Source organism: Syngnathoides biaculeatus, chromosome 17 (genome assembly GCF_019802595.1).
Source record: "Syngnathoides biaculeatus isolate LvHL_M chromosome 17, ASM1980259v1, whole genome shotgun sequence".
NCBI lineage: Eukaryota > Metazoa > Chordata > Actinopteri > Syngnathiformes > Syngnathidae > Syngnathoides > Syngnathoides biaculeatus.
In genome coordinates this window covers 20,847,400-20,874,405 of record NC_084656.1, presented here as the reverse complement: position 1 = coordinate 20,874,405, position 27,006 = coordinate 20,847,400, and the positions used below count along the sequence as shown (strand labels likewise).

The window sequence follows — 27,006 nt, the reverse complement described above, 5'->3', positions numbered from 1 at the left end:
GGCTTTCACTTTTAACAAAGAAGTGAACGTCAAAATTCCGTCGACGCCTTTCTGTGGCTCCTCCAATCTCCGTTTCGCCAACGTAAAAAAAAAAAAAAAAATACCCCGAATAACCGCAACTTTTTCGTGAGCGGTGTACTGCGTTGCGCGTCTTTAGCTCACTCGGGAAAACACTGCGCTAATCTTGCTGAATCTCGCTGGTGGATGCTCTAGTGGGGTGGGGGTGGAAAGTTCGTGCTAATATGCTAATGCTAGCGTGACAATGGGGGCTGTGAAATGAGCGAATCCACCCGGAGTTGTTACATATTTCATTTTCTGATACAGAAAAATACAAAAGTGAATCATGGATGTCAATCTTGAATAGACACTTCTCGTGTGTGTGTGTGTGGGGGGGGGGGGTAACTTACACGTTTCTATTTATATATATATATTTGTTATATGAAAATAAATCTGTTGCGTTCCGTGCCAACTGCATTTATGAGTGAACCGGCCCGGACCGTCTCCGAAGGTTCTGCAGTGTGAAGCGACGGAGGAATAATAAAATAGCTTTTTCCCCCCTCCCCTCCGTCGATAAAGTGAGTTCTGATAACGATTATTACTATTCTTAGAAAAACAATAATAATAACAATGTTGACGGTAGGTTGGCGTCTGTACATGGAAAAACACCCTCGCGGGCATCCCCACCAGCTTATATCGCGCTTTGCAACAGAGTGTGGACAAACAATTGCATAGCAGATCAGAAACGGAACGGGAAGTTTTTTTCATTTCATTTTTAAACTTTGGTGCACTTGGTTCATAGTTTCAATGCTTACCCCTCCTGCAAAAGTCCATAGGACTCGTCCGAAAGGAACAAAACAAATATAAACGTAAAAAGTGCCATTATGCTACATTGATCGGCTGATCGGCGTCTGCTATCCGACAGTGGGTACCGACGAGTACCTTCGCGTGACGCTCTTTTCATCGTGATTCGATGAGTTTTTTGGTCAACATGGACAATTTCGCTCTCATTCACGCCCAAAAATCGCACACGTTCACTCTCTCACAAACACACACAAAAAAAAAAAAAAAAAAAAAAAAAAAAAGGGGGGGGGGGGTTGAGTTCTGTCACAGCGGGTAAAAACGTCCGAGAGTCCGCGAGCACCGTTTAGGAAAAGGCCTCAAAGTGTCCTCAGGCAAGGGGGGGGGGGGTCCTGGGGGCGGGACGCACCACAAACCCTCAAAAGAACATCAAACGTACATTCAAACTCGTCAGGCAGTCACTGAAAACGTCCTTTTCGTAGCCCCCCCCCCCCACCTCCCCCTCTTTTCACCCTTCGCCGTCCCCCCCGCCCCCCGCCTCTTTCCAGGAGGCCTCCTCGTAGCACCTCGCTCCGCTCCCCCCTTGCCCCCCCACCTCACCGCCTCTGCTGAGCGTAGACGGGGTAGGCGAGCGTCACATTCAGGGAGTCGTTGTGCTGCACCAGAGACGTGTGCTGGTAGTGGAGGACCAGTTCTTTCAGGGAGCCGTACAGGTTGTACGGCTCTGCAAAACCAAAGCCCGACGGCGTCTTGTTGATGACGCAGTGCTTCACCTCGCCGTCCACTCTGCAAGGGGACGGAACGTATCTCGGATTTAGCGGATTCAGGACTGCGCGGGGAGGACCGAAACGGACAGAATACGTACACGACGCTGCAGGCGTAGCATCCGGGCTTGCTGCTCTCGCGCACCAGGAATGTTCCGTCTCGCTTGCCCTGGAGGAGCGCCTCCGCCTGCAGCCGGTTGATGTTGCCCAGCTTCCAGGAGCGCTCGTCGTGGTGGGGCAGGTCTTCGTCGTCGTCCACCATCGAGTATTGACTAGATGAGTGGAACGGGATGCGCACGTTAGCATCGCCGGCAGGGCTAGCGGGATTATCTTAGCCAAACGTTGACGCTTACTCTTCGGCGTTGTCGTTCTTGATTCCCAGCCACTCGTTGAGCTTCTTCTGCCGGACGCCCTTCTGCGTCAACCACCTGCGAGACCACAGCGGACACTCAAACCGTGCACAAATTCATAAAACCAATTGCAATTAACTGATTCTTTTGCGTCCCGCGAGAGGGAGCCCTTGGCCCACAAGCGGCACGAGGATAACCCGAGAACCGCCGCGACTGTTTGTAACATACTTACATGAGGTACTGGTCTCGGGTCTTGCGCAGCTGGATGAGGTCCGGCTTGATGCTGTTCATGCGCTTGTCGATCTCGCGGTAGTCGGCCGCCTGCTTCTTCAGGTCCTCCTCCAGGCGGCTCTTGCTGTCCACGATTTCACTGATTCTGGACTTGAGCTTCTCGTAGTTGCCCATGATCCTGAAAGCACAGCGTGGATTCAGAACCTTCTCGACCGAGAGAACCAAATGCTCGGAAACGGATCTTGATATCCGGTTTCTCTGCGGTGTCGAGTGAGAAACTTGACTCCCTGCACCCCGTCTTGATCTAAATTTGGCAGACAAAACCTTCACGGGTGGACTCGAAGCACCCGGGCTGAAGGGGAGGCGGCTTTACCTCTGGATCTCCTTGTCGTTGCCCTCCCTCCGGAACTTCTCGATGTACTCCTTGCTGTAGCGCTCCTGCGTTTGACACTGCTCCTCGAAGATCTTGATGGTTTCGTTGAACGCCTCGATGGCGGTCCTCTTCATTTGGATTTCCTGAGAGGGGGGAGGGACCGAGCGTTCAACGGAACGTCTGCGGGTCGACGAATCCGTCGACGCCCAGCGGCGCTGTCGCGTACCTGCGAGGTTCTTGTGTACTCCTCATACAGCCGGTCGTACTCCTTGTTCTTCTCCTGGTACTGCTGATGGTACTCGCACAGCTTCCTGCCCACGGCTTCGATGTTGTCCTCTTTCACGACCTGGTCCTGAGAGCGGCGCGCAGGCCCGTTAAGCTTCGCGTCGCCGTGCCCGACTTGCGGCGTCGGCGGCGAGCCGACGTTACCTGCTGGTGCTTGGAGACCGGGTAGAGCAGCTTGACGTCCAGCTTGGGGTTGTACTGCGCCAGCGACTCGTTGCGGTAGTGGTTGATGAGCTCCACCACGGAGCTGAAGGTGAGCGGATCCGAGAAGCCGTATTTGCCGTCGCGGTGAAATATCTTGATGAGCTTGTTGTTGCCGCCCTTCCTACAAAGTGGTAAAAACGATGACGACACGCCACCAGAACCTCAAAGTGAGGAGGAGGAGGAGGCGGAGCTTACCTCAGGGTCAGCGTGTAGTCGCCGTGCATCTTAGTGGACGCGTCGCGCACCAAAAAGGTTCCGTCGGCCGTGTCCCGCAGCTTCTCGTTGACCTCCTCGCGGGAGATGTCCCCCCAGTACCATTCGGCGTCCTGCAGCGCCATGTTGTTGTTGTTGTTGTTCTGGACGTTGTTAGCGACGGGGGCGGGCTTGGGCGGCTTCGGAGGTAGAGCTGAAAGGGCGACGGCACAGGCGCTCGCGTGAGTGTCACGAAGGGTTTTGACGCGTGTGCGAAGCGGACTTCGACCGCCGAGGGAGAGGTGAGCGGGTTCAGTTACGACGTGGCCTCGGTTGACCAACTTTATTTGTTTTTCGGGAAAATAAGATTCTGATCCAGCGGAACGGTGGATTAGCTGGTAAAGCGTTGGCCTCGCAGTTCAGAGGTTCAATCCCAGACCCGCCTGTGTGGAGTTTGCCCCCAAATCCCCACAACATGCAACACTAATTGGACACTCTAAATTGTCCCAAGGTGTGATTGTGACTGCGGCTGTTTGCCTCCATGTGCCCTGCGATTGGCTAGCGACCAGTTGGGATAGGCTCCGGCACTCCCCGCGACCCTCGCGAGGATAAGCGGCAAAGAAAACGAACGGACGGATGGATTCTGATCAAGCACCAGAAGGATGTTCGGCGATCTTGTTTGACATTAGAGTGCACGTCAACGTAAGTAGAGTACACTGGTTGACCACTCGGGTTTCGGTTCTGGACATTTGCAAAGCTGCGGTGACATTTTTGAAACATGCACAGATTTGAAATCTGTAAATCTTCCCCAGGCTCTCATTAATCTCGACCAAATTGTGTTTGCTTGCAAATTACTGCACACATCTCGCTAACCTTTTGAAAAGTGCGGCGTTTCGATTAACCGCAGTCGTAACGTCATAAAGCCAGTAAATATGTCCATCGGTCCATTTTCCTTTGCAGCTTATCCTCAGCCTATCCCAACTGGTCGCCAGCCAATCGCAGGGCACATGGAGACAAACAGCCGCACTCGCAATCACACCTTGGGGCAATTTAGTGTCCAATTAATGTTGCGGGTTTTGGGGATGTGGGAGGAAACCGGAGTGCCCACCCGGAGAAAACCCATGCAAGGCACGGGGGGGGGGGGGAGGACATGCAAACTCCACACAGGCAGGGTTGGGATCAAACGCGGGTCCTCAGAACTGTGAGGCCGACGCTTTACCAGCTGATCCACCGTGCCGCCCAGTAAATATTTATATCCGTGCTCATTTCTGGTGCCGCGTAGTCTCGATTTTATGACCGTTTGTAACGTGGACACCTCGTCTGTCGGGTGCGCTCGTAAGCCGAGTACTTTGGCACACGTGGGAAGTACTGAGAAATGTAAACCACCCCGACCGGGAAGTAACTCGATTAGTTTTCGGTAGCGAGTTAAGTAACAAAACGGCTCCACCGGCACATTCTGTCGACGGGAGCGAGCGTCCGTTTGCAGACTTCCAATCCGCGCAAGTGAGTCGCTAATCCGCCAGCGCACCATCGACGCGCATCTTCCGCTCGTCGGGTGGGCTCGCAGACGGTTGAAAAAAAATGTCGATTCACGAGAACGGATTCCATTGAGAAAAGCCGCCGACGGATCCACAAAGCCGTCCGCGCTTTCACTGGCGGAACATTCCGGACTCGCGTCGGCGCGGCGCGGAGCGCGCATGCACGGCTTTCGGGCAACAGCTGGCGAGCGCGCGGCCGCGATGGCGTGCGAGCCGTCGGAACATCGCCAATAATAAATCATCTTAAATCTGCGACTGTGCCCCCCTGCCCCCCACCCCCCCACGCTGCGCTGACAGTTTCACGACCGGCGCTTGAGGTAGGGCGCTATTTTTAAAGCTTCCTTTGCGGTGGGAGGGATGGAGCGAGGGTGGGGTGGGGGGGTGGGGGGCTTCCTGCTTTCACCTGCACGCCACTTTTGAATATTGGACACTGTTAAAAAGCAGCCCCTTCATTTTCTGCTGCCTATCCCGAGCAGGGTAAACCCCGGACTGTTCACGCCACTTCCACCTCGTTTATCCGTTTTTCCGTCCACTTCGGTCCGCTTGCCGCGCAAACGTTCACATTTCGGGTCAAACTCAATTCATGTTCCGACGGATTCCGACACGGAACCTTTTTGAGCGTGCCGTGCGCTGCCATGCAAAATCCCCACAGAGGGGGGAGAAGAAAAAACGAAAAAGGAAAGTCATTAAAGAAATCCTGCTCGGTAACGCGTTACATCACTCACCGCAGCCAATCAGGCGGGAGCTGTGTCACCGGCCGCTCCGGCATCTTCCATTTCCCGGCGGCGATGAAGTCATCCCAAAAGGCCCCTCCCTCCCTCGCTCCCCCCCCCGCCACCCCTTTTCACTTTGATTCCCGTCCAAAAGCAACCAAGAAGGATCGTTAAATGACTCCTAAAATGTTCCGGGCGTCGCGCGGTGAGGAGACCTCGCGTGCGTCCGGCACATCTCGTCCTCTGGCTGCCTCGCGCTCGTCCTCCCCCGTCATCCTCTCGCTCGCCCTCCCCTCCCTCACTCGGCCCCTCCCCTCGGCGCCGCGGCCTCGCACGTCCACACGCGCTCGCTCCAATCCGACCCCCCCCCCCCCCCCCGAAATACGCTCCTAATCCCGCGGCGTGACACGGATAACCGCCTCCGTTTCCTGAGCGCCGCTAAAATAGACGGCGCTTCTTGGAAAGGTGGAACGGCTCAAGCGGAATGCAGTCGGGTCGCGAGAGCCGAGCGGGGCGGCGCTTAGGTAAGCGTCTGAAAATGTGCGCCGCGTCGGGGCCCCGGGGACGAGCAAACCTGACGGGATTTGCCGCGTTCAAACTTTACAATTTGGAAATGACTTCCTCGCAGTGGTTTTATTTGACGGAATGGTGGCGTTACTAATCATAATCACTGAAATATGAAACTTTTTGTACGCTCTTACAGCCACTTGGCGTTTTTTTTTTTTTTAAAAGAACATTCGGAAAACGGGTGAAGGGCCGCAAATCAAACGCACCCTGAGGCCGATAACGTCTTTGGGCCGCAGCCATTGACAAGTATTGCAAATATTCCAATATGTATTATCTGAAAATGTTAAAACATATTTCTGACAGGACTGTGTCACTTTGCAGCACACACAACAAATGATCTATGAAACGCAGAAAATCCAACATTTTTTTTTTTGTTGCCGCGGGCCGCCTTGCAGTTCTAGGGTTCGGTTCCCGTTCGGACTATGAAACATAGACATGATAAATTGATGGATTCGATAATTTGTTCACCAATTGTTACATTAAAGTTCCTGAAAAACGGATTTTGTTTGGAAAGTAAAATCTCTTTTTTTTTTTTTTTTTTAAAATGTGCTTTCCATAAAAACTTTTTTCCACATTGCAGCATCGACCAATAGGATTTGCGCACGCGTCGACCAATCCCGAAAGCCTCTCCCGTTGCCCGTCAATTGATCTTGGAACGGATTCCGAATCTCGATTGAGGAACGCCGATGTTACGAGCGGTTTTCAGCCATTTTGGCAGCTGCCACTTAGCAAAGACGTGAAAATCTGAAGAAGCGACGTCACCAACTAAAGTCCAAAAATACAAAACTTCAGATTTGACCAAACTTTAGTTATTGTCTTATTGAGTTTAACTCTTACTGTTCCTCCACCTGTTAATTTTGTACATCGTGAAAAGTGCTGCGTTATTAATGTGTTATTAACGTCTTATTAATGATTATAATTTTTTTTTTTTTACTTATAATTGCAGGCTGCCAGGACCCCGTCGCTAAAAGTAGACTTACGTTGCAAGTTGTGCATTTTTCTCTCTTTGGCGTCTTGCCTCTCCAGTGGCAAACCCCCCCCCTCCAAAAAAAAAAAAAATAAAAAAAAAAAAAAGAGTAAAGTCACGTTAAATCCAAGTTGAGACGATCCTGGCTTCTTGTACCATAGCGCGGCTTCCCATGTGCTTCTCCCCGGTTCGAATCCGGCTCATCCGTTACGCGCGTGGGCAGGTGCGGCGCGCCTAACGTCGCCGTGCTAATGATTAGCACGCTGTGAGCTGCACCTTAGATGCGCTCTCTCTCTCTCTCTCTCTCTCTCTCTCTCTCTTTCAGTCCACGCCCTCTTTCTCTCTATCTCTCCCGTGTGTTTGGAGACGAGGAGGCAGCTTATGATTAACTTGCAAACTTTCAAATATTTGCTGAGCTGGACACTTTAAGGGGCTGGGGGAGGTGGGGGGGAGGTGGGGGTCGCAAAAAAAGGGAGGCGCCTGGGGCCCAACAAGAGGCGCTCTGTGGTGGCTCGTCTTTCCAGCCAACCAAATCTAAGTGGACCTTTTGTCGCTCGCTTAAAATAGACGGGCGGTCGCCGGGAGGGGGGTGGAGTGGGATGGGGGCGGGGGGACGCACGCACACACGAACCCGTCACTTAAAAATGTACAATGTGCACGTGTGTGTTTGTGTGCGCGCGTGGAACACTCCTTAAGCACCTGAGTCAACTGGCGCTGCTTCACGCGTGTGTAATTTAAAGCGAGGCAAAGTAGCCTTGCATCCAGTTCAAAGAGTTCGCGTTCACAAAATATGAGCGGATGAGGAAGCTTCAATATTTCCATAATTCCCGGACGACAGAGCGCACCTGGTCGTAGGCCTCGGTACGCAGAAAAGAGTTTACCGCGAGCACGGCGGCGCTATCGCTAATGCGACAGTGCTAACGCTAACGAGGCGGTGTTAATGCTAACGCTAACTAGCGCGGCGGCTGCGGTGTGAAAAAAGTGGTGGCTTGTAAGGCGGGAGTGAGGGGATATCGCAATAAAAAAAAACGTTTGGCGATATTCACTCCATCCATTTTCTTAGTCGCTTATCCTCACAATGGCTGTGGGGAGCGCCGGAGCCCATCCCAGCTGTCAATGGGCAGGAGGCGTCCATAATTAATCACGTGAAAATGCTCGTTTGTGCCGTGTGATTGGCTGTTGCCTTTCACCCAAAGACCTCTACGGCGGATGGATGGAAATATCAAAAACAGCCCCGTTGTTTACTATATTATTTTCAAGAATCACCACGGCCTTCATTTCGCAAAATAAAAGACTCTCTCGTCCGCAAAGCGAGGCCGCGCTTTATGAATGAAAAACACAAACAAACGCCTTTGAAGACGGGGGGGAAAGTACGCGGCGTAACAAAAATAAGGCGACGGCGAACGGATAACTGCGGCGTGTCCATGGCGACGGGCGGTGAACGCGTTCCGAGCGCGCTTGGCTTTAATGTGGCGGGCGGTCCATTTTATCCCCCCCCCCCCCCCCCGCGTGGGTCCCCGTTGAGTTGGATTACGTCGGAACGCGTTAAATGCAGCGTGTTCTTTGCCCGTCGCTGAATTATTGAAGACGTTCGAGGCCACTTTGCGGCCGCGACTACAAAGAGAAATTTTCCTTTTGACTCCAAAACATCATTTGGGTGTTCCCCCGTCGGTCGCTGCGCAAAGCGACGGATTGCCAAAAGCGACCACAAAATGGCTGCTCGGAACCGAAATGGGAAGACTTCCCGCGTCTCTTTGGAAACGGTTTCTGGAGGGGTTTTTTTTTTTTTTTTTGCGAGTTTGCGTGTGACAGGCCGAGACCGCCGAATATCACGTCGGTAGGTCAAACCGGCCGCGGGGACGAATATTTACAAATAAAAAAATCTTTGGGAACAAAATGAGGCCGGCAACCAAAATGGCTGACTTGCTGCGAAATGGAAAATAAAAGTCAAATTCTCGAAATTTGAAGGCATCTCTTTAAAAAGCAACGCGACGCTTTATCGTTGCGTTCGGTTTTCTAGCGCTGTTGCCTGGAAATCCCCCGAGCTGAGACTTTGGTCCCCTGCCCACACGCGACAACATCGAGTCACGTTTTCGAGCCAAACTCGTCCCTTTCCCGTCCTGCCTTTTTCGCGGAAGCCCGACCGCCCGCTTGAGAAGCGTGGCACCTGTAAAGCTGGCGGTCTTTCGAGCTGCTCGGGGAAACGCAAAACAAGTTCATAATCTGCTCGGATTTGGACAAAACGCACTTGGCGTCCGTAAAGCCGAACTCTGAAGTCATTCAAGATGGCGTCTGTACAGCAGATTATTTACAATTAAACTCAAAACCATTCTTCGTCCTGCCAAATTTCATTTGCATTCCGATGCATCGCCGTCGCAATGTTCAGCTTTACAGATGCCACGGTCGTTCGCGCCGCCGGCGAACGCTTCGCGCGGTCTGAGGCGGAAAAGTACCTGGGGCTTCCTGACTTTCGGTCCGTTCGCTGGCCACCAGAACCTCGATGATCCTGACGTGGGTATCCTGGCTGGCCTCGCAGCTGCACGAGAAGAAAGAAGAAGAAGAAGAAGGAAAGGAAGCAAAAGAGGAGAAGTAGCAGAAGAAGAAGCAGGAGAAGCGGAAGAAGAAAGAAGCAGAAGGAGAAGAAGCAGGAGAAGCAGAAGAAGAAAGAGAAGCAGGAGAAGCAGAAGAAGAAAGAGAAGCAGAAGGAGGAGAAGAAGAAGTAGCAGAAGAAGAAGCAGGAGAAGCAGAAGAAGAAAGAGAAGCAGAAGGAGGAGAGAAGAAGAAGAAGGAGAAGAAAGCAAAAGAAGAAAGAAGCAGAAGGAGGAGAAGAAGAGGAGAAGAAGAAGTAGCAGAAAGAAAGAAAGTGAAGCAGAAGGAGGAGAAGAAGAAGTAGCAGAAGAAGAAGCAGGAGAAGCAGAAGAAGAAAGAGAAGCAGAAGGACGAGAAGAAGAAGTAGCAGAAGGAGGAGAAGAAGCAGGAGAAGCAGAAGAAGAAAGAGAGCAGAAGGAGGAGAGAAGAAGTAGCAGAAGAAGAAGCAGGAGAAGCAGAAGAAGAAGAAAGAAGCAGAAGGAGAAGAAGCAGGAGAAGCAGAAGAAGAAAGAGAAGCAGGAGAAGCAGAAGGAGAAGAAGCAGGAGAAGCAGAAGAAGAAAGAGAAGCAGGGGAAGCAGAAGAAGAAAGAGAAGCAGAAGGAGGAGAAGAAGAAGTAGCAGAAGAAGAAGCAGGAGAAGCAGAAGAAGAAAGAGAAGCAGAAGGAGGAGAAGAAGAAGCAGGAGAAGCAGAAGAAGAAAGAAGCAGAAGGAGGAGAAGAAGAAGTAGCAGAAGAAGAAAGTGAAGCAGAAGGAGGAGAAGAAGAAGTAGCAGAAGAAGAAGCAGGAGAAGCAGAAGAAGAAAGAGAAGCAGAAGGAGGAGAAGAAGAAGTAGCAGAAGAAGAAGCAGGAGAAGCAGAAGAAGAAAGAAGCAGAAGGAGAAGAAGCAGGAGAGGAGAAGCAGAAAAGAAGAAAAGAGAAGCAGGAGAAGCAGAAGGAGAAGAAGAAGCAGGGAGAAGGCAGGAAGAAGAAAGAGAAGCAGGAGAAGCGAAGAAGAAAGAAGCAGAAGGAGGAGAAGAAGAAGTAGCAGAAGAAGAAGCAGGAGAGAGAGAGAAGAAGAGAAGAAGAAGAAAGAGAAGCAGAGAAGGAGGAGAAGAAGAAGCAGGAGAAGCAGAAGAGAAGAAAAAGAAGCAGAAGGAGGAGAAGAAGAAGTAGCAGAAGAAGAAAGTGAAGCAGAAGAGGAGAAGAAAGAAGAGAAGTAGAAGAAGAAGAAGCAGGAGAAGCAGAAGAAGAAAGAGAAAGCAGCAAGAACGAGAAGAAGAAGTAGCAGAAGGAAGGAGAACGAAGAAGCAGCAGAGCAGAAGAAGCAGGAGAAGCAGAAGAAGAAAGAGAAGCAGAAGGAGGAGAAGAAGAAGTAGCAGAAAGAAAAGAAGCAGGAGAAGCAGGAAAGAAGAGAACAGAAGCAGAAGGAGAAGAAGCAGGAGAAAGAAGCAGAAGAAGAAGAAGAAGAAAGGGAGAAGCAGGAGAGAGAAGCAGAAGGGAAGAAGCAGAAGAGGAGAAGCAGAAGAAGAAGAAGAAAGAGCAGCGGGAAGCAGAAGAAGAAGAAGAAGAGAAGCGAAGGAGGGAGAAGAAGAAGTGCAGAAGAAGAAGCAGGAGAAGCAGAAGAAGAAAGAGAAGCAGAAGGAGGAGAAGAAGAAGAAGCAAGGAGAAGCAGAAGAAGAAAGAAGCAGAAGGAGGAGAGAAGAAGTAGAGAAGAAGAAAGTGAAGCAGAAGGAGGAGAAGAAGAAGTAGCAGGAAGAAGAAGAAGAGGAGAAGCAGAAGAAGAAAGAGAAGCAGAAGGAGGAGAAGAAGAAGTGAGCAGAAGAAGAAGAGGAGCAAGGAGAAGCAGAAGAAGAAAGAAGCAGAAGGAGAAGAAGCAGGAGAAGCAGAAGAAGAAAGAAAAGCAGGAGAAGCAAGAAGGAGAAGAAGCAGGAGAAGCAGAAGAAGAAAGAGAAGCAGGAGAATCAGAAGAAGAAAAGAGAAGCAGAAGGAAGAGAAGAAGAAGTAGAAGAAGAAGAAGCAGGAGAAGCAGAGAAGAAGAAGCAGAAAGGAGGTGAAGAAGAAGTAGCAGAAGAAACAGAAGAAGAAGCAGGAGAGCAGGAAGAAGCAGAAGAAGAAAGAGAAGCAGAAGGACGAGAAGAAGACAGACCAGTAGCAGAGAGAAGAAAGAGAAGAAGCAGAAGGACGAGAAGAAGAAGTAGCAGAAGGAGGAGAAGTAGCAGAAGAAGAAAGAGAAGCAGAAGGACGAGAAGAGAAGAAGTAGCAGGAGGAGAAGAGAAGGAGGAGAAGAGCAGAAGAAGAAAGAGAAGCAGAAGGAGGAGGAGAGAGAAGAAGTAGCAGAAGAACAGAAGAAGAAAAGCAGGAGAAGCGAAAGAAGAAGAAGAAGAAGGAGAAGAAGCAGGAGAAGAAGAGAGAAGAAGAAAGAGAAGAAGAGAAGCAGAAGAAGAAAGAGAAGAAGAAGGAGGAGAAGAAGAAGAGAAGATAGGGAGGAGAAGAAGAAGACAGAAGGAGAAGCAAGAAGAAGAAGCAGAAGAAGAAGAAGCAGAAGGAGAAGAAGAAGAAGGAAGAAAAGCAGAAGAAGAGAAAGAGAAGAAGGAGACAGAAGAAGGAGAAGAAGAAGGAGAAGAAGAAGAAGAAAGAGAAGAAGGAAGAGAAGAGAAGAAGAAGACAGAAAGGAGAAGAAGAAGAAGAGAAGAGGAGAAGAAGAGAAGAAGGAGAAGCAGAAGAAGAATACAGAAGAAGAAGGAGAAGAAGAAGAAGAAGAAGAAGAGCAGGAGAAGAAGACAAGGAAGAAGGAGAGCAGAAGAAGAAGAAGGAGGAAAGAAAGAAGGAGGAGAAGAAGAAGAAGAAGAAGAAGCAGGAGAAGAAGAAGAGAGAGAAAGAAGAAGAAGAAGAAATGAAAGAGAAGAAGAAGAAGAGAAGAAGAAGGAGAAGAAAAGAAGGAGGAGAAGAAGAAGAAGAAGAAGAAAGAGAAGAAGAAGGAAGAGAGAAGAAGAAGAAGTAGAAGGAGGAGAAGAAGAAGGAGAAAGAAAGAAGAAGAAGAAAGAGAAGCAGAAGGAGGAGAAGAAAAGTAGCAGAAGAAGAAGCAGGAGAAGCAGAAGAAGAAAAAGAAGAAGAAGGAGAAGAAGAAGAAGAAGGAGAAGCAGAAAAGAAGAAGAAAGAGAAGCAGGAAGAAGCAGAAGAAGAAGAAAGAGAAGCAGAAGGAGGTGAAGAAGAAGAAGAAGCAGAAGAAGAAGAAGAAGCAGGAGAAGCAGGAGAAGCAGAAGAAGAAAGAGAAGCAGAAGGAGGTGAAGAAGAAGTAGCAGAAGAAGAAGCAGGAGAAGCAGAAGAAGAAAGAGAAGCAGAAGGAGGAGAAGAAGCAGGAGAAGCAGAAGAAGAAGAAGAAAGAAGCAGAAGGAGGAGAAGAAGAAAGTAGTAGCAGAAGAAGAAAGTGAAGCAGAAGGAGGCAGAAGGAGAAGAAGAAGTAGCAGAAGAAGAAGCAGGAGAAGCAGAAGAAGAAGAGAAGAAGAGAAGAGAAGAAGAAGGAGGAGAAGAAGAGGAGCAGAAGAAGAAGAAGAAGAAGAAGAAGAAGAAGAAGGAGAGGAGAAAAGAAGAAGTAGAAGAAGAGAAAGAAAGAAGAAGGAGAAAAGAAGGAGGAGAAGAAGAAGTAGCAGAAGAAGAAGTAGAAGAAGAAGAAGCAGGAGAAGCAGAAGAGAAAGAGAAGCAGAAGAGAAGGACGAGGAAGAAGTGCAGAGAAGCAGAAGAAGAAAGAGAAGCAGAAGGACGAGAAGAAGAAGTAGCAGAAGGAGAAGAAGCAGGAGAAGCAGAAGAAGAAAGAAGCAGAAGGAGGAGAAGAAGAAGTAGCAGAAGAAGAAGCAGGAGAAGCAGAAGAAGAAAGCGAAGCAGAAGGAGGAGAAGAAGCAGGAGAAGCAGAAGAAGAAAGAAGCAGAAGGAGGAGAAGAAGCAGGAGAAGCAGAAGAAGAAAGAAGCAGAAGGAGGAGAAGAAGAAGTAGCAGAAGAAGAAAGTGAAGCAGAAGGAGAAGAAGAAGTAGCAGAAGAAGAAGCAGGAGAAGCAGAAGAAGAAAGAGAATCAGAAGTTGGATTTCAAGACTGGAGAACCAATGCTGAAATGGCCTCCGTGTATTTGCGTGTTTGTATGTCACGCCCCCCCCACCGAACCCCACCTGATGCTCTGCTGCCTGAAGAAGACGGGGCTGAAGATTTCGCCCAGCGCCCTGGCGCTCAGCAGGTTCTTGTTGGCGCTCTGGCAGACGCGGGCCAAGTGGCGCAGGACGCACTGGAGGCCCAGCCAGTACTGCGGGGGCAGGCCCGGCCCGCCGGCGATGCGGCGCAGCTGCTGGGCGCACTCGTCGGGATTGGACACCTCTGAGGGGAGGAGGGAGCCGCAACAACAACAAAAAAAAATTTTATAATAATTACAATTAAAAAAAAAAAAAAATGGCGTGAGAACATTGCAAGAGAAGTTGCGGAATGGAACAAAATGAGCGCACGCAGGCTCGCCAACCGCAGAGGTGGCAGAGAGCGAGCGCGAGGTACGCCGGCGCGTGATTGGCTCGTCTGGGCGCCGCCATTAACCACACGTATCCTGTTTCTGGCCACGTGACGAGATTTTTACACCGAAACGAAAGATGAGAATTTTGTTTTGGTTTTTTAACTTACCCTCTTATATGCTGAAATCCTCTCTAAATATGTAATCATGCCGCCATTTTGTGGCATCTTGCTGTCAGCAAACAACATTCGAGTGAGTTGAGGAGTTTCAGTTCGACTTCAGCAGGGCTTTGCTGCTATTTTGGGACACGTTTAGATAAAAGTAGTCAAGCGGAAGACTGTTTTTGAACAGTATTGCGTTAGTACTCTTGCGTAATTACAACGTACTGACTCAATGTCAACACGATTATTGAATTATTATTATTATTAAAATGAATCCAAAAAGCATGATCTGGCCACGTTTTGTGATGTTTTCACGCAGCAAGTCGTGGATTTCTCTCACGGCAGGAATCAAACTACCGCGGAAACGGCCCGACGCGCAACAATGACAACAACGTACGCGAGTTGTTTATTCGACGCGCGGAGAAAATTGAGCAGTTTAGAAACCTGTCTGGAAATCAAAGTGCAGCAGGGCGGCCTCGCGGTTTTGCGCGCCGGGTACTCAATGTTCAGTGCGGCGGCACACGAGGTCACCGCTTCTGGCGGGGGAGGGAAACAGAAACAGAATCTCACCTTTGGCGGCGTGCACCAGCTGCGCGTACACGGCGGGCGGGACGATGGGCTGAGGGAGGTCCTGAAGGTACCGGCGGACGCCGTCGCACAGGGCGGGGAGCTCCAGCCGGTCCAGGTCCGCGGACGAGGGATCTGCAAAAACGCGGAGCGAAAATGGTTACGAACCGCGATGGGAGGTCGCCGCTTCAGAACTACCGTAATTCCCCGGCCTACAGAGCGCTACTGGTTATAAGCCTCACCCAGACAATTTGTAAAGGAAATACCATTTGGTACATACATATGACGCAGCCGTCTGAACTAAACTAACGCTAGTTCCGCCGCGCTAACGCTAACGCTAGCCTCGCGTTAACAGAACCGGTTTAAAAAAAGACATACTGGTAAAAATCACCTAAGACACGACAGTAACACGCTAGCGCAGCGCTAACAGGGCCGGACCGATAAAAGTCACTTCCTCGGCACATATATTCCACCGGTCTCACTCTTACCCCCTTGCGGCCGTTAGAAAAAAAAAATGCACAAATTAGCCGTATCATCGCATAAACCGAAGGGTTGCTAGCGCCGTCGTGCTAATACTAGCGCTGCGCTAACAGGGCCGGTTTAAAAAAAACAAACATACTGGTAAAAATCACTGAGACACTGCAGTAACACGCTAGTGCAGCGCTAACAGGGCCAGACCAGTAAAAGTCACTTCCTCGGCACATGTATTCCACCGGTCTCACTCTTACCCCCTTGCGGCCGTTAGGAAAAAAAAAAAAAAAAAAAAACACAAATTAGCCGTACTGTCGCATAAACCGCAGGGTTGAAAGCGTGTGAAAAAAGACGCGTCTTATAGGCCGGAAATTACGCTAGTACCTGAGGGTGGGGGCTCGCGGCGAGCTGGGATTGGGACATGAAGGTGATTTTAGAAGCAAGAGGAAGACGCAAAGAAGGTCATCTATGCTAACCTTCGCCGACCCAGCTATGGCATCATATGTTAGCATTAAACAGACTTCCACTACATCAAATTAAATCCCTTATTAAAACGTTTTTGGTCATTAACATTCTATGATTTGTGTGTCAGTTCTACAGTCGCGACAAAAAAGCTTGAAGCAAACACTCGTTGCCTCTTCACAGGAGAACTGTGGAGGAGAGACTGAAAACTGCCCCTAATAAATACTTCAAAAAGTGTTTCGTATAAGTTGAAACTTTATAAAAGCTTGTGGAATGGAACGAGTAAAAGTTGCTTTTTTTTTTTTTAAGGTGTCTCAACGTCGTCTTCTTTTTCTTTCGGCTTGTCCCGCTAGGGTCACAACTGACTGTCATCTTTCTAAAACGGTGTCTCAATGTCACAGATTTTAAACTTATGCGGGTGAATTCGGAACATCTCATTCATCATTTTAGCATTGCGCCAAATCTACTCACCGGATTCAAAATATTGTCGGACTTCATGGCCCCCCCCTGCAGTGAAGGTTCGGTACAGCGTGGGGTTCTCCAGACCTTGAAGAGGGAGAAAGACGCGTCTATTGTCGACCGGCTCGTTGAGATCATGATCGCAAGGACGCGGCGTCAAACTTACCTTTCTTCTCGATGGCCTCCAGGAGACGGGCCAGGTGGGGCGGGGCCGTCTCGGGGAGGGAAAACTGCTCCGTCAGGTCCAGCAGCCACCAGCCTGAAAGTCACACAGACAAAAAAAAAAAAAAAAAAAAAAAATTTTATAAGAAATAGTCAAGGCACAGTGGATCAGCGGGTAAAGCCTTGGCCTCACAGTTCGATCCCGGCCCCTCCTGTGTGGGTTTCCTCCCCATCCCCAAAACATGTGATTGGACCCTCGAAATTGCCCCTAGGTGTGATTGTGAGTGCGGTTGTTCGTCTCTATGTGCCCTGCGATTGGCTGGCTACCAGTTCAGGGTGTGCCCGTCGACAGCTGGGATAGGCTCCAGCACTCGTGAGGATAAGCGGCTAAGAAAATGGATGGATGGCTAGTCAAGTGGAAAGCTAAGGCGACGAATGTTCCACGCAGTACGATTTTATCTTTCTCGCATTCACAGCAAACCGACCAATCGGGAGACAGAGCAGAGGCTCCCTGATTGGACGACTTTGTGTGGAAAGTAGCTGTCCCACCCGCCACACATCTACCCTAATTTCTGTCCTATCAGGTGCGACTGTTTTCCACACGCTTTCAACCCTGCGGTTTGTGCCGTGATGCGGCTAATTTGGGCATTTTTAACGGCCGCAAGGGGGCGCTCGAGCAGAAAAGGTACGAGTGAAACCAGTGGAATGCATGTGCCGAGAAAGTGACTTTTACCGGTTAGTGCTGCGCTAGCGTGTTACTGTCGTATCTCCGCGATTTTTACTGGTATGTTTTTTCTGTTTAACCGGCCCTGTTAGTGCTAGTGTTAGCGTGGTGCTAGCATTAGCGTGGCAGCGCCAGCGCTAAACCAGGGGTCAACAATCTTTTTGAGGGCGAGGGCTACTTCGTGAGTACTGATCGTACGAAGGGCTACGTGACTTGTTTGTGGCAAACTTCAGACTCAGTTCATTACACGTACATAAAATATTTTTGTTTTGATTGATCAGAGTAAATTTTACTTCATGTAAGCAAGTCAGATTCAGAATTTAAAACACAAATAATAGTAGCAATTTGTGGCCTATGGTATTTTTAGAACATACCTCGCGGGCGTTGGTGACCCCTGCGCTAAACTCTCTGCCTGGAACGCATTATTTCTTTTTCCATTCATTGTAATGGGAAACATCGATTCGGTTTTCAAACAATTCACTTTTTTCTGGAACGGATTGTGGTCGAGAACTGAGGCGTATGTGTGCCGAGGAAGTGACTTTTACCTGTCTGACCCTGTTAGCGCAGCGCTAGCGTTAGCATTAAACTCTCTGCGTCCCGTCTATCTCGTGTTTCGATGCGGGCACTTGCGTCTTTTACACGGCTGCGGCGTACGTTTGTACCAAACGGTATTTGAGGTCGACAACCAGGTGCGGACTGTAGGTCGGGAATTACGGGAAATATCCGGTTGCGCAAAACTCCCACGGCTACGCGAACGCAGGGGAACAAAAAAAAAAAAAAAAAGTACATAGAAGCACAGTTTTCCAGAGAAGGAAGACAATGCCACAAACCTTGGAATGTTCGGCACGAAGTCTTGCGCGACTATTTTCACCAAAGGGTGAAAATAGTCGCCCAAAGGCTAAATTGTTCTTCTCTACTCGACTTCAAAGGACTTGTGTGTCATAGTAATCGTAATGTTCTTCGGCACACTTTGCGCTAGCGGCGCGCTGTGATTTTTCACCCGACAATTTTAATAAAACTGCAGTTCGGTAGAAAGCTGCGCTGGCGAAACGCTCAGCGGGGGAGTTTGGGGGGGGGGGGGGGGGAATAAAAAGTAAGCCGAGTTCTGAAGTGCGGTCAAAAGCGACGCACAGGAAGCGCTGCGCTCGGCTTACAAGCTGGCAGGAAGTTGAAAAAGTAACGGCAGCCGCCCAGCACAGTTGAAGAAGAAAATGTGAGTATTTACACGCCGGGCAAATACATACGCTGTGATGTGAGGTACGCCAGGGCCAGGGCCAGGGCCACGGGTCGCCCCCCCGCCCCGCCACATTAGAGGTTTTAGTACCAGGTGTGGACATGAAAAACGCTGCGCTGAAAGGCTCGACTGTCTCCACTCGCAAAAAAAAAAACACGCAAACTATGAATGGAAGTCTTTCTTGAAACCATATTTTGCTTTTCAAAATTCATTTCCACCACCACCACCCCCCCCGTCATTTTTATTTTTTTTCTCTTCTCGGGGAATTAAACGCACGCCTTTCTAGCGCCGACGCGCGCGTTCAAACGCCGGGCGAATAATGAGGCGCTTCATCCAGAGCCACTTCCTCTTTGGCCGCCGCGTCGCGTGTGAAGAAAACTTCCCGTGACCGCACTCAAAACGCTCCAAAGTGCATGTAGGACAAGTGCGCATCTGGAAGACATTTAAAGGGGGGGGGGGGAGGGGGGGGCAATTGCAGCACGTCTATTTAGAGTAACTTTTGGCATTCTGTCTCAAAGTTCACTGCTTCTGAGAATCCCCCCCCCTTGAGCAAGACATCCAACACGGACGGACGGACGGACGGCAGCTTTTTCTCAGAAACTAATTCACAAGCTCGAGTTATATTTGTACCCCCCCCCCCCCCCCCCCCCGGCCATAAAAATGACTGCAATATCTGAGCTCTCCTCGTCGGAGATGACGTTTCGGGACAAAGCGGTGCCGCCGCCGCCGCCGTCTCCGGTCAATCATTGATGCCGCAGAAGGGCGGCGGTCCTCCTGGCCCGGCTGAAAGTCGGGTCTTCCGACGAGTTTACGGCCTGACGCGCGACACCCGTCGAATCGAATATTCCACCGTATTTTATTTTGCAATATTAAACAAAGTAAATGGCACGGTGGGCTCAGCCGGTAAAGCGTTTGAGGACCCGGGTTCGATCCCGGCCCCACCTGCGTGGTTTTTTTTTTTCCCCCACATCCCAAAAACATGCGGCGTTAATTGGACACTCCAAATTGCGCCAAGGTGTGATTGCGAGTGCGGCTGTTAGTCGCAACGTGCCCCGCGACCAGTTCAGGGTGTGCCCGTTGACAGGTGGGATAGGCTCCGGCACTGCCCGCGACCCTTGTGAGGATAAGCGGCAAAAAAGATGGCTCGATAAACAAAGTAGATGGGCAGCAGGATGGCGCAGCTAGAAAGCGTTGCCCTCCCAGCAGTGAGGACCTGGGTTCGATCCCGGCCCCGCCTGTGGGAAGTTTGCATGTTCCCCCCCGTGCCTATGTGGGTTTTCTCAGGGTGGGCACTCCGGTTTCCTCCCACGTCCCAAAAACGTGGGACACTCCAAATTGCCCCTAGGTGTGATTGTGAGTGCGGCTGTTTGTCTCCACGTGCCCTGCGATTGGCCGGCGACCAGTTCAGGGTGTACCCCGCCTCCTGTCCGTTGACAGCTGGCATAGGCTCCAGCATTCCCCTCGTGAGGATAAGCGGCAAAGAAAATGGCCGGCTGGATGAAGAAAGTCACGCGTACTCGAGGTGCAGGTATCATTTTTATGCACTCGGCGCCGTCGTCCTCCCGTTCTACTGTTGCATCCGTGACTCGGTGCTGTTTACGTTTTTTTTTTTTAAGGCGGGTCCCGGTCTGGCGAATGAGAGCGTCGAGTTGAGTGCAACTTGAGAAACGAAAAACCTGGACGAGTATCTTGAAAAACCAAAGACCAAATTCGAAACCGTGGTTACCTTGTACATGAAATAAACGCGCTTGGTTTTCTTTTCTTTGCTAACTTGAGAAAAATATTAGCAGGTTAAATTTCACTCAGCATTTTGACCGCCACTCACCCGAAGACACTGCAGCCTCCGCTAACAACACAGGCTAAATTTAGCTCCTCCTCAACATACAAATCTCGTCTCTCGTTCTAATGTACTAGTATCCTTTTTAGAAACAAGGCTGTGGCATCTCTAATCTCTTTTGTGACCCACAAGATGAGAAATTCATGACTTGACTTGACTTGTCCTCCCCCGTCATTCAGCACAACCACACGAAGTGGAAAAAGTGGGCTTAGGGGAGCGACCCGACGGGGGCTTCGCGTCCGAGATGAGAACCTTCAGGTCGAGGCGGCTGCGGATTGTTTAGGAGCTCCAATAACCGAAGCGGTCTCTACGGAAAGGGGCTAAAGGGGGGTGGGGGGGTTAACGCCATGCCTGAACCGGGCGAACTTCAGACTGCGTGGGCAAGACTGGGCCGGACGCTAAACATAGCGCGCGCTCGGGATGAATATAGCGGGTGCTCCTCCGGCGACCGCCGTTTTCGGGCTATAACGTTTCTTCCCATCCGGGGAGGCGAGGCGGCGACAAAGGGGCCCGGGCAGCGGCGCTCACGTGGCGGAAAAGGGGAAGCGGATGATTTGTGGAACACGCAACAGGAAAGAAAGCCCGTCGGGGCGTTTGGCACCCCGGTCACGAGCCGCGGAGTGACGACAGCCCACCCTGCAGGCCGGAGCGGGCTGTTGCCGGACGGCCGGAGAATCTGCGTGCGGGCGCTTTCGAACCCGAGCCTTCGGTATTTGGCGTTCCCGTCAAAGTGACTGGCGAGCTTCCAAAACGGGCCCCGCGGTGGTTTCATTCAAAGTCTTTGCAAACAAAACGCTGAGACACGCAGCGACCCCCCCCCCCGTCGCACCCTCGAGCTCTCGCAAACGGCGTGTCATGCGCTGGCCCGAACAAACAAACCATTTTCATGTCTTCTCGGGGGGGGGGGGGGCGGCCTCGACTCAACTTAACCCTTTGGAGGCCGCGCACAAAAGCAACGTTGACGGTCTTTTTGTGAGGTTTTTAGGGAGTTGCCGCGCTGTGAGTGTTACCAGATGTGCGTTGCGCGCTGTGCGGAAGGAAAGCCGTTTAATATCCTTGATATACAGCTCAAGAAGTATGTACTAGTACAACTTCCCCCCTCCCCCACAAGAGTAAAACAATCCACCGCACTAGTAGCACGACTGTTGCGCTTTTCCATTGCTGCATTCCAATACTGTAGGACAACTACCGTAATTTCTGGGCTATAAGCCGCGACCCCCCCCCCCCCCCCCCACACGCTTTCAACCCTGCGGTTTATTTGCTAATTTGCGCATTTTCTCTAACAGTCGCAAGGGGGCGCTTGAGGGGAAAAGGTAAGAGTGAGACCGGTGGAACATATGTGTCGAGAAAGTGACTTTTACCAGGATGTTGTTGTTTTTTTTTTAACCGGCCCTGTTAGCGCTGTGCTAGCGTGTTGTTGTTTTGCTTCTGCCGCGTTGCAGTGATTTCTACCGGTATGTTTTTTTTTTTAAACCGGCCCTGTTAGCGGTGTGCTAGCGTTAGTGCTCTGCTAGCAGCTAGCATGTTGCTGCTGTGTTACTGCCGCGTCGCAGTGATTTTTACTGGTATGTTTTTTTTTTAACCCCTGTTAGAGCTGTGCTAGCATGTTGCTGGTGTGTTACTGCCGTGTCTCCATGATTTTGTATATTTTTTCAGAACTGGCGCTGGTAGCGCTGCGCTAGCGTGTCGCTTCCGCGTCTCAGCGATTTTTATCGGCATGTTTTTTTAATAAGCCCTGTTAGCGCTGTGCTAGTGTGTGGCTGCTGTGTTACTACCGCGTCACAGGCACTGTTTGGAAAGAAAAGGTATGTTATCAAAACTGAAAACTCTTTCTGTGTACAGTCTTTCTTTGTAAATATCTCATGCTTCAATGTGGGCACATGCGGCTTTTAATCGGGTGCGGTTGTTTATGTACAAAATGCTTTTTTCTTTAAAAATGTACTAGGTGCGGCTTACTATCGGGTGCGCTCTATAGTCCGGAAATTACGGTGTATATTTTTTTTTTAAGTCCCTGATGGGATAAGCACTAACATACTTGACAGGAACCGTTTTATTAAAATTCAGGCGCGAGAGTCACCAAGAAAAAACATTTGAACAAGTTAATTTCTAAAATGGGAATCAAAACAAAAGCTCCTCGATGTAGGTCATCAGGTGAGCGGGCCACGATTCAACGAGTTTTCTAACAATCAACAGCGAGAACAAAGCACAAAAGACGCCGCAGCGTGCAGCCTGCCGCCAAGAAAGAACATTCCGGAGGCTCGCCACATCACACGGGCGGACGGCCGCGTTACGCAAATTTTGGGCCCGGCCAATCCAGCGGATTTAGTAATCTGGGCTAAATCTTACCCCGGCCAGTTAAGCTTTCCGGCGCAAACCGGATCCGGGACGACAGAACGCTCGTCGGCGAGCCGCGAATGTCCGCCGCGGCCTCCGTTTGGAAGCTCAACGCTAGGTCACGTCGGCCGGCGCCGCGTCTGATATTTCCCCGCAGCGAGAGACGCGGCCCGCGGCGCTTTATCTCAAAACGTGCGTCGACATGTTTTTTAGCGATAAGTTACGCTACAACAGCCGCATTCCAGGGGCGCCGGGCAGACACGGAACGCCACAATCCGGGCTCGCAATCGCCTCTCGCAGCGTGAACTTAAAAGGACGACGAGGACGGGCCGGTCCACAATACGCAAGGTTTGCAAAAATTTTCAATTTGAATTGATATCGATCGAAGTGCCCTTTTCCACCTATATTCATTTCAATTTAATAATATTGAACAATGTACACAAGAATGACAACAATAATACACATTTTATGGTTGGCCATGATGCAGCCAATCAGGCCCCTGCATGACTTCTGTTAACCCCTGCTGAGGGTCCGCAGAATTCCGTTTCACCGCGGTAACGTGCAGTAGCAAAATTCCTCAATTTGCCCGACGAGATCAATCAAGTATTTATTTAGCATCACAATAAAGATTTGTATCAAAAACACTTCTATACCATAAATATGAAACAGTCAAATGAAAAATGGTGCGTAGGGTGCTTACTGAGCATGCCCGACATTTTCACCTAGGGGTCTACTCGCTTTTATTGCCAGCGGTTTAGACCATGGCCGATGTCAAGGGTTATACAAAATATACACTGATTACCTTTCAGCAAAGCCATGGAAAGATCAAATATTTTCTAAAATGTTACATGTGTACTCGTGTACAAAGATACACCCCCCCCCCCAAAAAAAAAAAAAAAAAGATACCAGCGGGCCTCCTTCTTGCGAGAGGGGCCCAGGAAAGGGGACCGTCGCTTTCGTGTTTCGGGGATCCGAGGAATTGGGCCAAATATTTTCTTGATGCATCCTCACATCTGCTGCACTCATGTAGCCCCCCCCCTTTTTCCCACCCTCTGCCCCCCCCCCCCAGCAACCCAACCGGAGGAGCTATCCAAGCAGTAGAGGAGGAAAGGAAGAAGAAAAAACAGTGATAAAGAGTGATAAATCTGCCCCCCCCTCAAAAAAAGTGAGCCCCGTCGTCAAAACCCTCAGACCATGAAGGTTCCTCCCAAGCTCCACTTCAGCGCTTATCCTCTACACACATATTAGCCTTTTAACGCTGCCCCCCGCCCCCACTCGACAGCCGAGGACACTGACGCTTTTCTTCTCTCGGCGCTACGTTCGCTGCGACGCCGCTCGCGCACGGCGCGGGTATCGAGCGCCGCCCCACCCGGACGCCATGGCCGCCGCTGCTGCTGGGAGTCTAACGGCAGCAAAGAATTTCACAATCCGCCACAAACGGCGACAGGAAGCGAGCTTCGCACTTGGCTAGTTTTTGCTAGCGGGGTCAGTGAAGGGCCTTCGTACGGCCAAGGCGCTAGTGGGCTTTTGACCGGCTTGCTGTCCGCCAATGTTGGCCAGCGTGGTACGAAAGGCTGCTTGATGTACTACTACACTCGTTATCTTCACTAGTATAAGACAAATTCAGGGTACAAGAACGACACTAGCGTCAACTGCACTAGTAGGACTTTCTTGCAAGTCCCATTTTTTGTTATGCTCGTAGGAAAACTACATTACTAGTGAGCCCATAATGCACACTCGATGACATCTGCGCGATACTAGTACTGAGAGGGAAATCGCTGGATGTTAAAATGTTGTGTTTAATGCTAGAAGTACTAGTACCATTACGTTCTCAACTAGTGTACAGTTTGTACTCACTACTAACCCCAAAAAGCTGTATGAACATTTAATTAGCACCCTTGACATCCAGCTCAGGGTCAGTGTACTAGTATGCTCTTTGCCCTCACGAGGAAAATAATCAGCACACTAGTAGACTGAATATGACTTACTATATATTTTTTTCCCACTATTACATGACATTTCTGCACACTAGTAGGGAAGTGTTGGTATTTCAGTCAAACAACTACATGCTACTAGTGAAGGAAAACTGCAAATGGGGAAAAATTGGCGCAACTCAAGAGGTCCAGGTAGCTACTAGTGTGTTTAACATGCCTACTAGTTGTGTTACTAGTGCACCACAGTATTACTTTTGAGGTTTTAACATCATAGAAAGGTTAGTAGTTTAAAAACATTACTGGTGTGTAACAGTCCGCCATCAGAAGGATAAAGTTCAAAACCTGTTGGAGGCCACACCCCTTTTGCGCCATCAAGGACGCTGGATTCTATGCCATCGAATTATCGCAACGGCCGCAGGCGTACTCACCTTGCTCGGAGTCGGACTCGGCCTCGGCCCTGAAGCCGGCCGGGGCGACGGGCAGCGGGCGCAGCGGTCGCGGCTTGGGCGTGGGGGGCGAGATCCGCTTCCTGCCGACGTACTCCACGTACGTGCCGGGGAAGTCGCCCTTCTCCTGCGTGGTCTCGTTGAAGCCCGGCAGCCAGCCGATCTCGTCGGGCCGCTGCTCCAGGCCGTCGGCGTAGCCGAGCGCCGCCAGCCCCACGAGCGCCGCTTTGCTCACCAGCAGCACGTCGCCCACGTGGAGGTCGATGTCCTCTTCGCGCTCCTTCTTGTAGTCGTACAGCGCTCGGTACTGGTAGCCTTCTGTGCTCATGTTGGCCCCAAAAAAATAAAAACTGCCGTTTTCAAAAAAAACAAAAAAAACTGCTCGTATTTCTGGTGAAGTCGGGACACGTCTAGCTCGTCTTCATTCTTTCGCACTTGTCGACTCGGTTGGGTGATTTGCGGCTGCGCGTCGCCTCCTCGCGGTGCGCACCCATCGGGGAGAACCGGGCCTTGCGGGATTGTTGCAGAGCTGGGGGAGGGGTGGGGGGAGACGACACGGCGCCGGGATGAGTAAGAAGCGCGTACGATGCCATAAACACGCAGCAGATAGCGCCCAAAATAAACTCAAATTACAAAATTGCACTCCCGCCGCTAGCTTAATAATACACATACTTTTAACTTACTTAATAGTTGTAATAATAATAATTGAATTAAGACAACGACATACAAATGTAAAGAAAGACTTTTCTTTCTTTCAAACTGCAGCAGTATCAACCGCCGGTATCGGCAACCCTCGCGTGCCTCGACACTGATATCGACCCAATACCATTTAACAGTACATACACATATCTCAAACCATCACCAAATACATTTAAAAACACATTTTCGCCACAATTGGATGAAGTGAAGGGATAATAAAGTAGTTTAGTATTCATATTTAATTACAGTACTTGTACTGGGCGTCGCAAAAAAAAAAAAAAAAAAAAGTGATATCGGTGTCCGTTTAGCGGCGATAGCGGTCGCGACACCCGTCAAAGTTGTAGAACCGGGACCGGAATATGACGAATAGAGGTTTTTACGACGGCGGTGGAAAAAGGTCCAGTTCGGACGAGGGTCCGTCGCAGGTTTCGACGGGTTCAAAATGTAAAAAATAAAAAGGACATGGCGGACGAAATGTTAGCAGCAGCTGTGCGAGGAAGAGGAAAAGGAAAGAGGGGGGGGGGGGGGGTGTCGTCGGCTCTTTAAGAATTACTACAAGACTCGTTTAAGTAGACGAAAAGTTGATGTAAAAGTCGTACATGAATTACACACGCCTCCTAAATTGAAGTTATGGAGCGGAAAGTTAAATTTTTTTTTTTGGGGGGGTAAAAATGTCGCGTCGAGTTAAGCGTCTATACGTTAAGCAGCACGCGCGTGCGCAGTAGCGTCCACCACGTACCTTAAGCGAGCTTAAATCCTCCTCGGCTTTTTTCTTGACTTTTCACTCCGTCTTCTTTCTTACTTCCGCCCCGCGAAGTGCTCCAACGACCGCCGCAAATGGCGTTTAGGAGAACGGAAGGCGCTCGCGCGGTGGCGGCGGCACGTCGAACGTACGGCGCGGGCTTGCTCGGGAGTCCGGGACAAACGTCGCCCCGCTCGGCCAAAGTGGGGAGGAGGGCGCGGGAGGGCACCGGAGAGGGGGCGAGCCCGAATCGACGCAGCCGGTTGGCTCGTGCGCGTCGTCATCGCGATATCGACCAATGGAGTCTGGCTTAGGCCCCGCCCGTGCAAGTTACATAACCGCGGCAAAGTCCTGCGAACGGAATTTCGTCGGGATCGTGAAAAATGTCTTGTGCAATCGCATATTGCCGTCCCGGTGTCACGACGTCGACTGATAAACACTTGTGTGCAAATCAATTCTTTTTTTAAAGGTGGGGGGGGGGGGGGGTCACCAGCAAGGTGCATGCTGGGTATTCAGGGTGGCCTAATTATGGCCCAAATCCCCATCAAGAAGAAAAGATCAGCGTGCAAAATTGCGCTTTCTCAAAAAGAAGACATGCGCCGGATGCAGAGATTTTCTAAAAAGATGATCAACTTGCACTTTCCGCCAGAGAAGACACGCAAGCGATGTTGCACTTTCTTCAAAAGAAAACAAACGATCAAAGTTGCGCTTTCCGAAAAAGAAAAACATTGTCACACT

The 27,006-nt window shown here is 50.2% G+C and overlaps 1 protein-coding gene across 2 annotated transcripts; it reads right to left on the bottom strand.

Moving 5' to 3' along the window:
• Positions 1 to 1,082: 1,082 nt before the first annotated feature.
• On the bottom strand, positions 1,083 to 26,652 carry pik3r1 (phosphoinositide-3-kinase, regulatory subunit 1 (alpha)). 2 transcript variants are annotated; one of them, XM_061801093.1, is made up of 15 exons: positions 26,266 to 26,652; positions 24,810 to 25,356; positions 16,323 to 16,415; positions 16,169 to 16,243; positions 14,768 to 14,899; positions 13,711 to 13,912; positions 9,436 to 9,518; positions 3,201 to 3,411; positions 2,946 to 3,126; positions 2,743 to 2,868; positions 2,517 to 2,659; positions 2,145 to 2,321; positions 1,916 to 1,990; positions 1,664 to 1,834; positions 1,083 to 1,584 (listed from the first exon to the last, which is right to left on the bottom strand). In XM_061801093.1, the coding sequence occupies exons 2-15, from the start codon at positions 25,153 to 25,155 to the stop codon at positions 1,395 to 1,397; spliced, it is 2,205 nt and encodes a 734-aa protein (XP_061657077.1). In that variant the 5' UTR covers positions 25,156 to 25,356; positions 26,266 to 26,652; the 3' UTR covers positions 1,083 to 1,394. The 2 variants fall into 2 exon arrangements, with proteins under 2 accessions (XP_061657077.1, XP_061657078.1); XM_061801094.1 differs by lacking the exons at positions 9,436 to 9,518; positions 13,711 to 13,912; positions 14,768 to 14,899; ... (2 more) ...; positions 24,810 to 25,356; positions 26,266 to 26,652 and adding an exon at positions 5,461 to 5,561 and having other exon boundaries at positions 1,084 to 1,584.
• Positions 26,653 to 27,006: the final 354 nt, after the last annotated feature.

What these genes read in the sequence shown, in the direction of transcription:
- pik3r1 (XM_061801093.1), bottom strand. Translation starts at nt 25,155, where the DNA reads ATGAGCACAGAAGGCTACCAGTACCGAGCGCTGTACGACTACAAGAAG. An exon ending in GGAGGCCATCGAGAAGAAAG is followed by an intron (nt 16,244 to 16,322) that starts GTAAGTTTGACG and finishes TCCCTCTTCAAG; the next exon opens with GTCTGGAGAACCCCACGCTG. An exon ending in AAGAACGACAACGCCGAAGA is followed by an intron (nt 1,835 to 1,915) that starts GTAAGCGTCAAC and finishes CCACTCATCTAG; the next exon opens with TCAATACTCGATGGTGGACG.